This window comes from Mauremys reevesii, linkage group 24, assembly GCF_016161935.1.
Source record: "Mauremys reevesii isolate NIE-2019 linkage group 24, ASM1616193v1, whole genome shotgun sequence".
NCBI classification, from domain to species: domain Eukaryota; kingdom Metazoa; phylum Chordata; order Testudines; family Geoemydidae; genus Mauremys; species Mauremys reevesii.
This window is the reverse complement of record NC_052646.1, coordinates 3327683-3342961: the sequence shown is the minus strand read 5'-3', so window position 1 is coordinate 3342961 and position 15279 is coordinate 3327683. Positions and strand designations below refer to the sequence as shown.

Below are 15279 nucleotides of genomic sequence, written 5' to 3'. Positions count from 1 at the left end.
ATTACATCATATATATATATAATATATATATGCAAACTTTTTTGAAGACTTTATAGAAAGTGGGACAGCTAAAGGCACTGCACAATGGAGTATTTAAAGACTACTTTACATTTTTATGTACATATACACACACTTAATTCTGCTTTCAGTGGACAGATAGCTCAAGCTAACAGAGTGTATGCATCCATATTAATCCCTGCTGAATCAACTCTAATAAAGTCAAAGAACATGCCTCACGAAAAGTGAATTTATTTTTTTTAAAAAACTTTCTATCAGTAAATACTTTTTCTCCTTAAAAACACACTAAAATTTAACAGATTTTTTTTTTAAACAATCTGATTAAAAATATTTCAAACCAAGAGAAGAAATCCTTTTTAAAACCCACCAGGAACCGTAAGAGGAAAAAAAAAAGAAAAAAGTTACTTTAAAAAATAAACACATAATTATAGAATAAATAAAAAAAATAAGACAACCAAGCAATGGATTTAACCTGTCTTGTAGGCGAAGACAGTGACAGCTTGTCACTAGGGTTTTAATGCTTCAAGAGGAGGCCACTCCTTTCTCTTCACCTACACAGTACTGTAGAGAGGTTAAATTCCCTATGTGGAGCAGGGCAGTATTAGCCAAATACCACCCCCAGCTAGTACAGCCTCGCCCTTCCCTGGGGGATGCAAGGAATCATTTTCATTACTGAGCAGACTGATCCCACAGGGCTTGACAATTTTGCAACACCGAGGGGAGATGCTCGGCTAACATTCCCAACCCCATGCTTTGCCCTGACAATTCTCCCCCGCAAACCTCAGCTTACGGCTGGTTGTCTCATTAAAGTTCTTTTCCTACAGATTCTCTATGGCTAAACAAAGCGAAAATGGTTTAAAACATTAACATGCTCTTGATTAGTTAATACAGGTGGACGCTGAGATTTCAACCATTTAAACTTTAAAAGTTTAAATATTTGGCACACTGGAATATATATATATTTTATTTAAAATGTATTTATAAGCTTCCTCCTTTAAGCTGCTGCTAGGCAATGTTAAGTCTGGTCAGGAGGAACACCTTTGCAAAGAGGTGTCTTCCTGAGCCAGCAGGGGGAACAGAGGAACGCTGCCTAATGGGCTTTGCCGCCCCCTTCTCCAAAGCTGAACACATCACCCCAACGCCGATGTACCCAGCGTTCACTGGTCCATTGTCCTGAGAACCTGAGTCCTTTATCCCTGAACTTGGAGATCCCAGTTTGCAGTGCAATGACAATCGACCCTCCCACCCCCAACCCAAACCGATTGCAAACTTTTAAAGCCAAATAACATTTTAAATGTAGTTTTAACTTTCATTTGGAAAAAGAAGCGCGAAACGGGTGATTTTATTCCCCCTCAAATGGGAGCAGCATCCCTCGATTCTGGCACTTGGGTACGATGGGGCTGAAGATATGCATTACTGATTCGAAAGGCCTCGAGTTTCTATTCCTGAGTTCATACTGACATCTGCTGGCCCACTCTTCGGGAAAGGGATGTTCCGAAAGCCAGGGATGCCTTTCCCTTTCCCCCCCGTGCTCACTTCCAAATTTGGAGGCAAACCTAGATGCTGAAAAGGCAACCCTGTGGGGGAATGATTTACGGCCAAGAACTGGGAGCTAGGAAGTCCGTGGGTTCTAATGCAGCGCGCACAGATTAGGCAGCTGGGAACGAAGGGGGAACTGCCCCACGGCACAGATGCTGCAACTAAGCAGAGCTGCCCCAGCAAAGAGATCACAACCCCTTCTCCGCCCCTTCATTTACACACGTTTCTGCCAGCGCCTCTCAGGCAGTAGTTACCAAACAGAGCAGTTCGTCTCTGAATGCTCCTTGTACTATGTACACCATTCTGCTTAGGCAGGGCCTTACGGTCAGGTTTTCAACTCACTGGCTCCAAGCTGAGCAGGCAAACTTCCCTCTTAACCATGTAGACCAGGTTTATAGTTGCGTAATAGCGTATGGAAGTAATACTCTGCTCACACATACTAAGCTCGCTAGTAGCGTAGCTAGCCTGCTCAAAACCGCTTTCCTAGACTTGCATGAATAAACGACAACACTGTAGATAGGACTTTATCCCTGCCGAGATCAATCGTTCAAGTGCCTTTCAAGGAATCATTAGAAATGAGTCCCAATGCAACAGGAGAGAATCACATTCCTTGGTGTAATCCGAAGCCCAGGCCAATTAGTCTAATGAGAAACAGCTATCCAGGGAACCAGCAGGTTTATCGCAAATAATGTGGCAAGATTTACAAAGCAAGGTCTGAATAGCCACCACCACTCACCAAACTACTCTACAGAACCAGCTTGTCCTCTAAAATTCACTTCTGAACCTCTCTTGCCCCCACTGGAACCCTGTCTTCAATGTCACCCTGCCCTGTCCCTGTCCCTCCACGCAATCCTTTATATCCGCCCCCATCGCAGTCAGTCTAAACAACGTTTTCCTCCCAATGGTATTAAAAGTGAGACAGACCCCCAATACCAAATGGAAACCCAACCTCGGTCAAGATGATCCAGCTGTTATACAAGCTTCTTCTGTCAACAGACCCTGATCACATAAAGTGTATCTATGTATTTAAGGCATGACTCAAAGTGATAGGGGAACCAAACAATAAAGGGAGTAGATTTAACAAAGCTCTCATTCCTTTTCCATGAACTCACCACAATCAAATTAGAGGGTTAATCTTCCAATCACTTTCCCACCCCACCCATACTATTAGAAAGAAGAAAAAACCGAGGGTACATTTTAATGCATTCTATTAAAGGCATTAGGTTATATTTCCCACTCCACTACTCCCTTCCCTGAAAGATTTTACAATTGCTCATGGCTTTTTCAATATTTCAAGAAGGCTGAAAGAACAACCATTGCGTCTTCAAGTCTTAATGAGAGTTGTTTGTCAGAAATACAGCTTGACTCAAAAACCACTGACTGCTGAATTTTCAGCAGCTTCCTCCTCCTGACGCCAAGCTGTTTTGGTTTTTTATGTTTGTCTTTCTGCAATCTCTGTTTCAATTTAAAGACAGTGCAACATTCCCGTCCGCCAAACCCGCTGAAAAGAGCGACAGCTCGTGATGCCGACAAAAAAAAAAAAAAAAATCGCATCTCCGATTGAACTGTTTAGGAAATCTTTTCCACTGCCGCACCCGACGCCATAAAAAGAAACTATACTCAGATTCCTGCTTCTATAAATACTAGAGAATATAAAGTAAATTATGTCTGGAGTTCATAAGCCTCACTGGAGACTGTGGCTTGGTCTTCCTGGAGTTTGCGCAAGGTCTCGACCTCACGCCCAGAAGAGGTTAGCGCCTCCCTCTCCTAACCAGGACAAGCAGAGTCTCACCTTCGATTCAACAAATTAAAACAAAACAAAAAACCAAAGTCCTAGTCCCTAGAATTATCAAACCATTCTAGTCCCCCACCCCCACCCCCTCTCCAACTTTGCTACATAAATACATGGATTCTAATACAAACGGACTGTAGCGCCTTCCAGTTAGTTCCTAGGTGTCCGATGCAGCCGTGGCTGTCACTGCCTTGGGTGGCGGGACAAGGGGCGAGGCACCCAGCACGCCATTCCAGTGCAGCTTCCCGTTCTGGTGCTCCTCGGGGGCTTCAGCCTGCCGGTCACCATTCCAACGACGTTTCAGACGCAGTTTTGGTGGCATCAGGGCATCCTCTCTCTTTTCCTGCACCCCGGGGTCTCCCACCGGCTCTCTGGATGGCTTCTCTCCACCTCCTTCCCCTTGCCCCTGGGATTCTTCAGTGGGGAAGTTTATTCGGGTAGGTGCTGGTGGTGCTGAGGGCCAGGATGGGGCCGCTGGCCTGGCAAATACAGGCCCCCTCTCTCCTTCCAGGCTGGTGTTTGGCATCACCATGCCAGGCCCTTCCACCTCCTCCTCACTTTTGTCCTTCCCTTTGGCTGGTGGCTCTTCACTCTCAAGCTCCTTGTCCGCTATGGGCTCAACCTTAACCCTGGGGGAAGCAGGAGCTAGCTGGGGGGCAGTCGCCTCTTCAGTGCTTTCCTGTCTCTCCCTGTTCTTCCGCCCCACGGGTGGAGGCTGTAGCTTGATCGGGAACTGGGGCTGCTCTTCGGGATGCATCTGGCACTGTAGTGGTGGGACCATGAGCCCCGGATAGCGGGGGAAAGTCCGCGGGCTCAGGTGGTAGTTGAAGACCGAGCAGGCTTGTGAATGCAGGTAGTGTTTCATTTCCTCAGGGTTGAAAGAGAAGCAGCTGCTACCTGTGAAGGGGCTGAGACCTGGCGAGGGGCTGTAGGAGAAGAGGGTTGGAGTCAGAGACAAGGCAGGCGAGATTGGGACATTTAAGACCCCACCGCGTCCTGGAAGAGGGGACACGGCAAAAGGACTGTGAGGATCCGGGTAGATCCCAGGCCTCGTGAAGAGAGGCAGCATGACCTCTGGCTTGCGCTTCTGATGATTGATGCTCCCAGGGCCCACTGCATTCCGAGAAGCCATGAGATCCACGCCACGCCGCCAGTCTGAGGAGACATCCTCCAACTCCGGCACGTCAGGCTTCCTGTCAGCGCTGTCGTTCAGAGGCTCCTGGCTGGATGGCCCCAGGGATCCACCGGAGAACCGGCTGGGCTGGGCGTCCTCGGTGGGAGAGTGGCTGTCCAAGGGTGGGAAATGGAAACGGGACGAAGCGGTGGGGACGGGTGGGGCACTCTGTGGGACGACACCTGGTGCAAGGGAGAGAATGAGAACGGAGTGTTAGGAACCCACGTGGCCAGGGAGGAAAGTGTAAGAGCTTCATGGCAGGGGCTGCACCTGGAGATACTTAAAAACGTAACAAAAAAGCACCACATACACTCAGCAGCGTAACAGGTGATTGGCTGGGAGCAGCATTAGAAACCGACGAAGTGGGTATTCACCCACGAAAGCTCATGCTCCCAAAGGTGCCACAGGACTCTCTGCTGCATTAGAAACCTGCTCTTTATTCCCCTCATCTCGACTAGCAACTAATTGGTGATTTTCAGATCCAAACATGTTTCCCCTGCCCCTTCTGTCTCTCTCGAGGTCTCCTTCGCTCTCCTGTTTAACTGAGAGGCTTTTGGAGGCAACATGCATGACAGACGTTATGCAATACAGCTTTATTGAAGCCACTACACACACCGCTGATAAAGCTCCAATTCTCATGACAGAATTTCAAAACCCACCCGTTTGTGCTCTTCCAGAATGGAAGAGATTTGATCTCAGACGTTTACCCACCATTTCAGACAACTCCCATCTGAAGGCATGAGAAGACCCTTGTGCTTAATATTTGCTATTGCTAACAGAAGTCTGATTAATGCAGTTTTGTGCCTGCTCTCACCTCAGACACAAAGAGACCCAAGCACTTCTACCTGGTAAAGTGCACACAAAAGAAAGGAGAGAGGGGACATCGGATTCCAGTGCCCCAAACAGGTTTAATATCCCAACCCCCACCCCCAGCCAGGAGGAAAGAAAACAGGTTGTAATTAGACAGATGCATTCCAATTCTCCAAACTATTTTTTTTTTAAATGCATGCCCCAGGGACAGGAGGGAGTGGCGGCAAACAGGAGCAGTAGTGAGCAATGTTGGGGTGGAACTGCTCAGACTTGTTGCTGTAGTAATTATAGATCTGCAGTGCAGCTTCACGCTACATTTTATATCCCTCATGCTTGGGTTCAGGGCACCTCGAAAATACATTTCTTCCCTACATGCGACACTTCTCACATGGGGGAAGCAACTCTACTTCATGGCGTTTTCTACTCCTCCATTGGCTCCTACCCCAGGGTGGATGTTTTCTCAAAGGACAGGCTCTTTGAAACCACAATTCTGGCCTTTCATGGTTGAGACTGACAAATGTGGAGTTAGATGCTCAGTGGCTGCACAGCCAGGATCTAGCTAGGTATTTATGAAGTGCCCCAGTCATCATGGTAGCTAAGCAAAAAGTCCAGCAGTAAGGATAACAAACATCTCTCACAGACTATCATCCCCCACTTTGAATAGCTGCCACCACTCAGTCTCCACAAACACTATCCCCATGTCTTTGTTAGGTTGATCTTCAGCCATTTATCAGGCCTTCTTGATGAGGTGAGCCCTGCATGGCGCTCTGAACGTGGCCAGGCGAGGGTCCCTTCTGATCCAACTCCTTGCAGCATTGAGTTCTGCAGTTTAGGCCCCAAATGTAATGGTTCCCAGAAGGATCCCATTGACCATGTTCAACATGATCCTCCCTGATGAGCGTGGGGGCTTGTTAGATATGCAGGCGCCATTCTACACCCACCAATGGCATTCGCAACATTAGAATGCATTCTTTCCTGGGGTCGTGTGCTCCCTATGATTCCAGAGTTAGTCCTCAACTGTAGGAGGATCTTAAATTCCACCGCAAAACCCACCAGAGTGGAACTCAAGACGGATGGACCCTCTGACAATATAATTACAGCATTAATGCTGGCATTAGCCCAAAGCCTGGTGTGGAACTTATACTCAGGAATTACTGACTCAAAGACAAGAGACTCAATGCTCTGAACATCCTAATGGCCAACACCGATGCTTCCTGTCTAAGCACCTTGTGGCTACCCTGCGAAACCACTGTGGATTTGGGTCACCACAAGAGTTCAGGAGCTCCCGTGACTCACAAGCCAGTCAAAACCTACCACTGGAAGCTGCTCTGATCTGCACTTGATAGTAAATTCCCCTGAAAGCCGGAGCAATTTAGCCAAGAATTGTTCTGCTTGACACAAAAAGGGGCAGGAACACAGCAATCAAGGACTGCTGTCAGCATAAGAGCTGGTTTAACTGCCCTTCAGGAGAGCAGGGAGCTCTTTATCGCTGTCTTTAGGCTGTGAACATTTTGATAACATTTACATGCAGCTAGTCCCCGAGACCTCTGGACATCGTAACAGGAAAGGTCACATTTATACGGCACCATAAACGTACAGGGTGCTTTGCAAGCACGTACGACAAGGTCCCTGCAATAGAACTGAAACCTCCTATTATCAGAAGGACAAGACACTCCAATAAAACGGCGAGTGAAGCAAACCCCCAACATCCAATAAAGACAACCAACCCCAGAAAGCCTATATGCCTCGAGCTTGCCTTGAAGGCTGCCACGGGAGGGCAAACGGAGGGCAAGTGCACCCCAGTTTCAGAATCACCATAGTACTGACATTCCCACCCTATTAGCACTGATTGCTTGGAAGCCTGGACAAATGAGAGACTGTGGGAGGAATCTGTGCAGAACACTGGGTGTGATTTTAGCTGCCTCCCTGCACTACAGGCATGTCACAGCATAGGCTCAGCATTCCATATGCTGCCAATCAACGCCCATTGATTAGGATTTGACAGGAACCCCGTTTCCAGCTTACCATTGGGCCGTATGTTAATAAATGGATAGTTGGGCATCACCAGCTTGTTGAAGTTGAACTTGTAGGTAAACCTTTTGCCTTTTGTCTTGTGAAGAATCCTCTTGTTGTAATAATATCTGTCAAAAAAAATTAAAATGCTATCAAGAGCTCTGCCAGTCAGCTGCAATACAGCTTAATGTCTATTGTCTAAGCCACTCTAAGGCCTGCCTGCCTTCTACTGTGTCCAAGTTCCAACTGTCTACAAAGAAATAAAGCTACTCAGAGAAGAAAAGTAAAATTAAGCACAGGAAAATTGAGGCTGTTGTCAGGAAAAGTTTCCAAAGAAGAATAATTCCTAGCTTGTCTCTAGCTCTTTTCAGCCACGGGTCTCAAAGCACTTTGTGACGGTTAGAATCATTATCCGCTTTTTACAGATGAGGAAACAGACAAAGTGACTTGCCCAAGGTCACCCAGCAGGCCAGTGGCAGAGCTGGGAATAAAACCGTAGATCCCACTGCAGCGCTCTCTCTACCAGGCCTCCCAAAGGGTGAGGTCAGTGACACTGCCTCCCAACACAGGGCTTCCTAGACTGTGGTTCCCAGGGGACTTGCTGGCAGCCCAGAGAGCCGGCCAGGCACAAAGAACTGGCTCGTCATTTCCAACTGCTAAATTCCATTAAAGATAGCGAAGTATGTTACTTTTCTGTGGCTTCTATTCCACGTAAGCAGTAGCTGCAGTTGCCACGGGGATGTTAAAGGATTGAGAATGGGAAGGAACGTGTCCATAAGACAGTCTGGATTAAAGTAAAGCTCACATTCTGAAAGCATATGGGAGCGCCCACTCAACGGCATCAGTGGATCTGCTGCCAAAAGTGTCATTGTGTTGTTAGAAGGTGAGGAGAGATGCCCTCAAAGGTCCTTTCCATCTCCAGCTTCTTGGATACTATAGGAGACACCATGGTCCGGGGTATGGGGCAATGGATGGGCATTCAGGAGACCTGGATTCTGTCCCAAGCTCTACCACTGAATTGCCTGTGAGCTCGGGCGAGTGACTTCCCCTCTGTGGTCTGATTTACCCATCATTGCATCAGGAATAGCAATACACATCCTCCTTTGTCAAATCCTTTGGTCAGACTACAAATAGGCCGTGCTGCTACTCAGCTAGCCCAGCTTCATCCACGGGGATGGAGCCTTAATGGAGCCAAACAAAATCCAGGTGCTGCACGTCTGCAAGGAAATCAGAACCTGGCTGAAATCAGCCTGGAGGCAGCAGCACCTCCCCCGGCCATAAACTCCAATGGGAACCATACCTGCTAGCACCAGGGCTAACCTTGGTCCCCGGGCTCCCAGTGGTCATGTCTACACTATGAGCTGGGGGTGTGATTCCCAGCTTGCGTAGACATGCTCTAGCTCACATCAAGGTGGCACACTAACAATTGTAGCGTAGCCATGGTAGCTCTAGCCCAGGCAGCGGCGAGCGACTGTGTGGGTTCGCCGAGCCACCTTCGCACCTGCGGGGTTAAGTGAGTTTGCACTCAGAACGGCTGCCTGTGCTACCAGGGCTACACGCCTGTTTTTAGCACGCTAGCGCGATGAGAGCTACTGCATGGCAACGCAAACAGGAAATCACAACCCTAATCACATTGTAGACCTAACCAGTACACCAAAATACTACACACGATTCACCCTTTGGTATTTAAAATCTTGGTCGTCGGCACTTTGTGTTTGCACAGATGGCAAGAAATCAAGCAGCTGGAATACAGGGAGGGAGTGGGAAGACAAAGGTTTCCTACTTGAGGTAGCTGCTTGTGCCAGCGCTGCTGATTAATCTCACTTCAGCGAAGTTCTGAGTGCGATCGAGGAACCAAGGCATGGCTGGATCAGGCAGGTGGAGTTTTTTCCACTCCCATACATCAATTGCAGCCTTGGTGTTATTCAATTTATTGTTTCCTTCCTGTTCCATTATGTGTCTGTTTTGTTTGCTTCCTTGTTTATCTTTGCCTGCCCTGCCCAGGAGGGATCAGAGGGCACATGACAGCAAGGCCCATGTTATTAGCAAGGTTGGTAACACCACAACTTCTCAGAACGGATCCCAGTGTCATTTTTATAACGACAGATCTGACCAGGCTACATCTCCCTAGCCAACAGGACTGTGCCCGTTTTGAGCTGCCTCCCGCTTCAAACTACAGAGCAGAGACTGAAAAGCTCTTATAAAACTGGTTTGCGTTCTGGTGAAGGTTATGCAGGGGGAAAGATTTCAAGAACTAGGATTGAAGCTGGCAAGGAGAAAAGGTAACAGAACGTTGCTAATAGATTCAGAAGTGCATAGTAAAAACTGATCAACCCCCGCCACCCTGCACAGCTGAATTTACTGCCGCAGCAGGTGCAGAAGAACACTGAGGGGGGCCAATGAGGATTATTTATTATTTGTATTATTGTAGCACCTAGGGGTGAGAGTCATAGACCAGGATCCCACTGCGCTGTGACTTATGTTTATAGATACAAGTGCCAGGATAAAGATAAGGGAAATACAACTGTTGTAAAACAACTGATTGTGAATCAAGAAGGAACTTTAATCCCATGTCTTCACCCTCTAATTCTGTACAAGTAGGAACTGGTCTTAAACAAGGGAGTTGCTTTCTCAGAAATTGTATCACTGATGGAATAAGCCAATGTTTTTTCCTGCGACACCTATATTACTCAAGCAGGCATCAGAATCGGAGGAAGAGGAGAGACAGGAAAGCTCCCGAGAAGTAAATAATCCTGATTACAATGATCTTCAAGTTATAAATGCAAATGTATGGCATTACACCCCACAGTCGGGTAGAGGACAAATCTGCTGTTATGTCACAACCCTCTGGCAACCATGTGGCCATTTCCTCCCCATGTCCGTCCAACCTTTTCCAAATACAACTGTATCAACCAACCAGATGATCCCATAATTTTCCAAAGTTAAGGGGCAATTGAGCTGGGGGGGAGAAGAGGAGTCAATTTCCACAATCAACTTTGTACATGAATCAGCCCCATCTTCCAGCTACCCTTCCCTGTCAACCCCATTCTGAATATTTCACCCTCGTCAACAATTGTTTACAAGCATCTTTCCATTCACCTGAGGGCCCGGCTCAGCTTGTCGTAGTTCATTTGCGGTTTGCATTTCCTCCTGCCCCACAGACGCGCCACTTCATCTGGATCCTTGATCACAAACTCCCCATACTCGCCCTGCTGCCAGGCGATGACATGGCGGAACTCCTCCTTCTGCAGCAGCTCCAGGATGAAGTGCCAGAGCTGGATCTGACGGGAGCCAGGGCTCGATTCAGTTTTGTATGCCCACTCTGGGAAGTGATAGCCTTGAAGAGAACCCAAAGCAACAGAGTGAAATAATTAAAAGCCATTAAAACAAAAGAATACATAGTAAACTGGAGCTAGGAGCAGAGCTCAGCAACTGTAAGGTCTTTAAAGCAGTGGCTGCTTTTCACTGTGTCTAGCAGAATGGAGCTGTGATTTTGGTTATGGTCTCTACACGCTACTATAGTATAAATACTAGGACTAGAACTCCAGGGTCCTGTCCAGCAGTTCCCTGGCTGTAACAATGCAATACTGCCTCCCTAGAGAAGGAAATGTGAAAAATCAACATTGTGAAACCAAACAGAAGCAAGAACTAAAGATAAAGACATCAGAAGAACCAGAAAGAATGAAAAGGGATCTTTACACACCAGACATCTTGGCCACATTTTTGAACTTGGGTGCCTAAAATCAGGCACCTAAATCCATATCTAGGCATCTAAATGAGAGGCCTGATTTTTAGAGGTTTTGAGCACCCACTATTTTCATCAAATCCAGTCACCTGCCCAGCCTCTGAGAGAAAATCTTAGTCTACACCGCTTTCAGCCATGCTGACAGGTGCTTATGAATGACTCGAGTTTAGCTGTGTCAGAACAGTTTTCCAGCATCACTACTGGTGCAGGGTTTCCCAGATCACTGTGGACAGGGTGGTTTGGGGTTTTTCTGAGAACTATGCTAAGCCAAGCTGTCTTACACATTTGTGTTACCTCTATATCAGACAGTAATTGGGTATGAAAATACTTACAAGGCATAGTGGGGCATGAACCAAGGTCAGAGATCACAAACCCTGCATGCAAAACATCTATAGGAAAATGTATTCAAGTCTTAACCCAGTAACTGCTCTGTGTGATTCTAAATCCAAAACTCACGGGACATCAGACCTCACCTGTAACGTAATTACAGAGCTGTTTGATATTAACGTTGATGGCCTGATTCCCATCCACACACAGCTCTGACAAAGGGGCCTTTACACTGTCAGAACCACCTAAAGGGTTCTCAGTGTAAATGAGAATCAGGCTTTTAAGAGTTCTCAGTGTGCAGAGTCTCACATTATATACACTTCCTTACCTCCTGCTCCTTCTGGCTTATCCACAATGCTGCAGCCTGCTTTCATCTTCTCCCTCCTGCTGACTGCGAAATAAAAGGAAATAAGCAACAACCATATCAATATGCAATTATTACCCACGGGACTTTGAATCTTGTTCCTTCCTGTATAAAGCTCTTTTAGACAAAGTAGCCACCCCCAACCGATAATACTCCCAACTCCAAGAGATGGTACCCAGGATTTCATTGCTATTAGCAGCCGTAATTACTAGTACCTGACTTAAAACCACACAGCATTTAATATCTGCTTCCCTCCTGACCTGCCATTGAAATATAAAAATCAAACACTACAGCAAGACGGGACCATGAGACAGACAAAACAAGCCAAACAGTTTGTCTTCTGTTACTAGACAGGCCTGAGTGCCAAAATACACAAGCTGCTGAGCTCACCCAGATGTACCAGCAAAAGGGAAAAAAATATCCAAACATCTGAATTCCACTCAAGAATGCACATCTGATTTTGATTTCTTTAGGCCAATTAACCCTGTGTTAAAAACTACCTGCATGTGCTTTTCTTGATCACACAGAGCGAAGCTTAGATATAGGCTTTTCATGTTCCCAAGAATATTCTGAGGTACAGGACGTAAACACATAAGTTCCTACTACCCATGGCGTTATTCAAGCAAAGAGACATCAAAAAGCACTGCAACTGTCCAGTATTGCGTGCGCGCGGGGGGGGGGGGGGGGGGATGTGCATCTCTATTCAAGTTGAAAGATAAGTGGGGGCCAGAATTAGGCCTAGATCAGTCTACACAGTCCCTTGTGAACAGTATCCACCATCAAGACTGTGGAAACTAAATCCAGTTTAAACCTTGTTTCAGCCCTTCGTAGGGATGACTGAACGTTTGGTTAAAGATTTATACTTCCTCAATGAAGTTTCCTGTTAAGATCTATGTTTAGAAACAGTAAAGCTAAGGAAAGTAGGGGAATGGAGATAGGTGAGAATAGAGTGTTGCCCTCTAAAAATGGAAGAATCCGTTGGTTTCTTTCTTCTACAATAAGTTAAAAAAAAAACAACAACCTTGCTCCCCATAGTCTAAATTTCCAGCAGAGTAAATAATGATTGGAATTGGCAGGGTTACAGAATTCATCAGTATTTAATTTATAAGCATAACCCTGTCTGCTGGGGGTTATTATGGGTGCAACCCCATTTTGGGGGGAGGTATCCTATATCCTAATATTCAATTTCTATGGAACCTTCCTTGGGGGCCCTCGAAACATTTATATTAATGCACCCAAACCTCTCCACTGCCACCGTGGGTGGGGCAGGACAATTTAAAGTAGGTTTCCTTCCCCCCTTCCATCCCAGTGTTTAAACACTCAAGTTATAGGGAGTCAGTCATTAATGAGAGAAAACCAAGAGCCCTAACAAACCAGGATTAGAGCAGGCAATTTCTCCTAACAGAGCAGAAGCTGATAAGGGCCAATAAATGGATTAACCAGCCCAGCACTAACAATAACCCCAAGCCCCCAGCACCCTTCTCCTAATACTCACCACACCCCTCTCCCTAGGTGAGCTCCTCTGATGGGCCCACACCCTCCTTCTCCCCCAAGCCCTAGGAACTTCCTGCACCCTTCTATTTAGTGGCTTGTCAAACCCCACCACTGCCCCAAAATACCCGTCAGCTCCTTAGGAGCCCGTTTCGAAACTGACCTGGCCCTGCAGCCCCCAAATAACCCCATCCAGAAACACAAACCCCGCTGGACACCACAGACCTTCACAGCCCCCACTGCTTCCTTCTCCAGCCTCCCACCCTCTCTATCCCCAGAGAGCTCCCCCATCCTTCCTTATATATCCCCCCTCCCCCAAGATCCCCCCAAATCCTTCCCCATGGAGCCTCGGCCCCCAACAGCTCCAGAGACCCACATCCCCTGCCCCCGTGGCCCCCCCAGGCTCCCCGGGATCCCCCCGCTAAGGTCCATGTCTATTCCCCCTTCTCCAAGGAACCCCCCCCATCAGCCCCCTCCCCCATTGACCCTAAGCCCCTCATACCCCCAGACCCTGCCCCCCATAAATACGGTATTCCCCTCCCCCATGAGTCCCAGGGATCCCCCCGCTAAGGTCCACGTCTATTCCCCCTTCTCCAAGGAACCCCCCCCGTCAGCCCCCTCCCCCACTGACCCTCAACCCCTCATACCCCCAGGCCCCGCCCCTGCCCCCGTAAATACGGTATTCCCCTCCCCATGAGTCCCAGGATCCCCGCTAAGGTCCACGTCTATTCCCCTTCTCCAAGGAACCCCTGTCAGCCCCTCCCCACTGACCCTCAACCCTCATACCCCCAGGCCCCGCCCCTGCCCCCGTAAATGGTATTCCCCTCCCCGTGAGTCCCAGGGATCCCCCCCGGCCTAGGCCCGACGAGCGGCTGAGGCGGCGGCCCGGGCTGAGGGCGGGAGGCGGCGGCGGCTCCGCGGCCGCGCGGGGATCGGGGGAAGGGCGCCCCGCCCGCCCCGGCCTCACCTCAGTCCCCGGGCGGCGGCTCTGGGCGGCGGAGTCTGCGCCCGTCCGAGTGTCTGGCTCGCTCGCTCCTTCGCCTGCTGCCTCCCCCTCGCCACCCAGCCCAGCAGCCACCGGAACCGGAACCAGCGCCACCCACTCGCTTCCGGGACTGGGCGCCCACACGCGCTTCCGCCCCGCAGCGGCGTCACCGCGCACGCACCGAGCGTCACCTCCCCCGCCGTGCACGCACACACACACACACACACAGCCCCCGTCCACCCACCCCTCCAACGAGTGCCCGGAGGGGACAAACTGCCCCAGAGAGCGAAGTGGGACTAGACTGGGAGGGGGAGGAGATATGGGGAGGTGAATAGAGGGGGACATAACGGGGGAGGGATGGGGAGATGGGGGAGGGGAATATATAGAGGGGATGGGGAGACAAGGGATGGGGAATGGAGGAGGGTTAGAGGGGAGGGAGAATATGGAGGAGGTATGGGGGAGATAAGGGGAATAAAATACGAGGGGGGAGATAAGGTGGGGAGGGAAAGGTGAAGGAGGGGGAATATAGAGGGGATGAGGGAGATAAGGGGAGGGAATGCAGGAGAGTTAGAGGGGAAGAGGAGATAAGGGGGAATTGAGGGGGGAGGAAAGAGGAGGCAGAATAAAGGGAGGAGGGGAAATATAGAGAGGTGAGGGGAGGTAAGGGGAATTGAGGGGGGAAATGGAGAGGGGTAATGGGGGGAGAGGACAGATGGGAGGAAGGAAGAAGGGGGTAGGGCAGGGAATTTGGGACGGGGAGGGATGAGAGGGGAGGGATGGGGTTGGGGGCCGAGAGAAAGGAGGAGTTTGGGGGTTGGGGTGGGGAGGAAGGGATGAGTTGGGTGGGGGAAGGGAGGAGGAGTTGTGGGGTGGGGGCATTGGGGGGAAGGAGGGGTACTGAGTACTCCAATAATGCTCTCGGCAGAAAAGCTTTAATTTAGTAAACTTTTTTTTTTTAAAATGACTTCCCCCTGTGCTGGCGCCCCCAGTCCCAGCCCGGCCGTTTCACCCTGACAGAAGA

The 15279-nt window shown here is 48.8% G+C and overlaps 1 protein-coding gene across 2 annotated transcripts; it reads right to left on the bottom strand.

Moving 5' to 3' along the window:
• Window positions 1-687: 687 nt before the first annotated feature.
• Window positions 688-14397, bottom strand: ETV3 (ETS variant transcription factor 3). Of its 2 annotated transcripts, XM_039513445.1 has the most exons (6): window positions 14241-14397; window positions 11747-11809; window positions 10446-10683; window positions 7359-7474; window positions 4422-4705; window positions 4108-4275 (listed from the first exon to the last, which is right to left on the bottom strand). In XM_039513445.1, the coding sequence occupies exons 2-6, from the start codon at window positions 11790-11792 to the stop codon at window positions 4243-4245; spliced, it is 717 nt and encodes a 238-aa protein (XP_039369379.1). In that variant the 5' UTR covers window positions 11793-11809; window positions 14241-14397; the 3' UTR covers window positions 4108-4242. The 2 variants fall into 2 exon arrangements, with proteins under 2 accessions (XP_039369378.1, XP_039369379.1); XM_039513444.1 differs by having other exon boundaries at window positions 688-4705.
• Window positions 14398-15279: the final 882 nt, after the last annotated feature.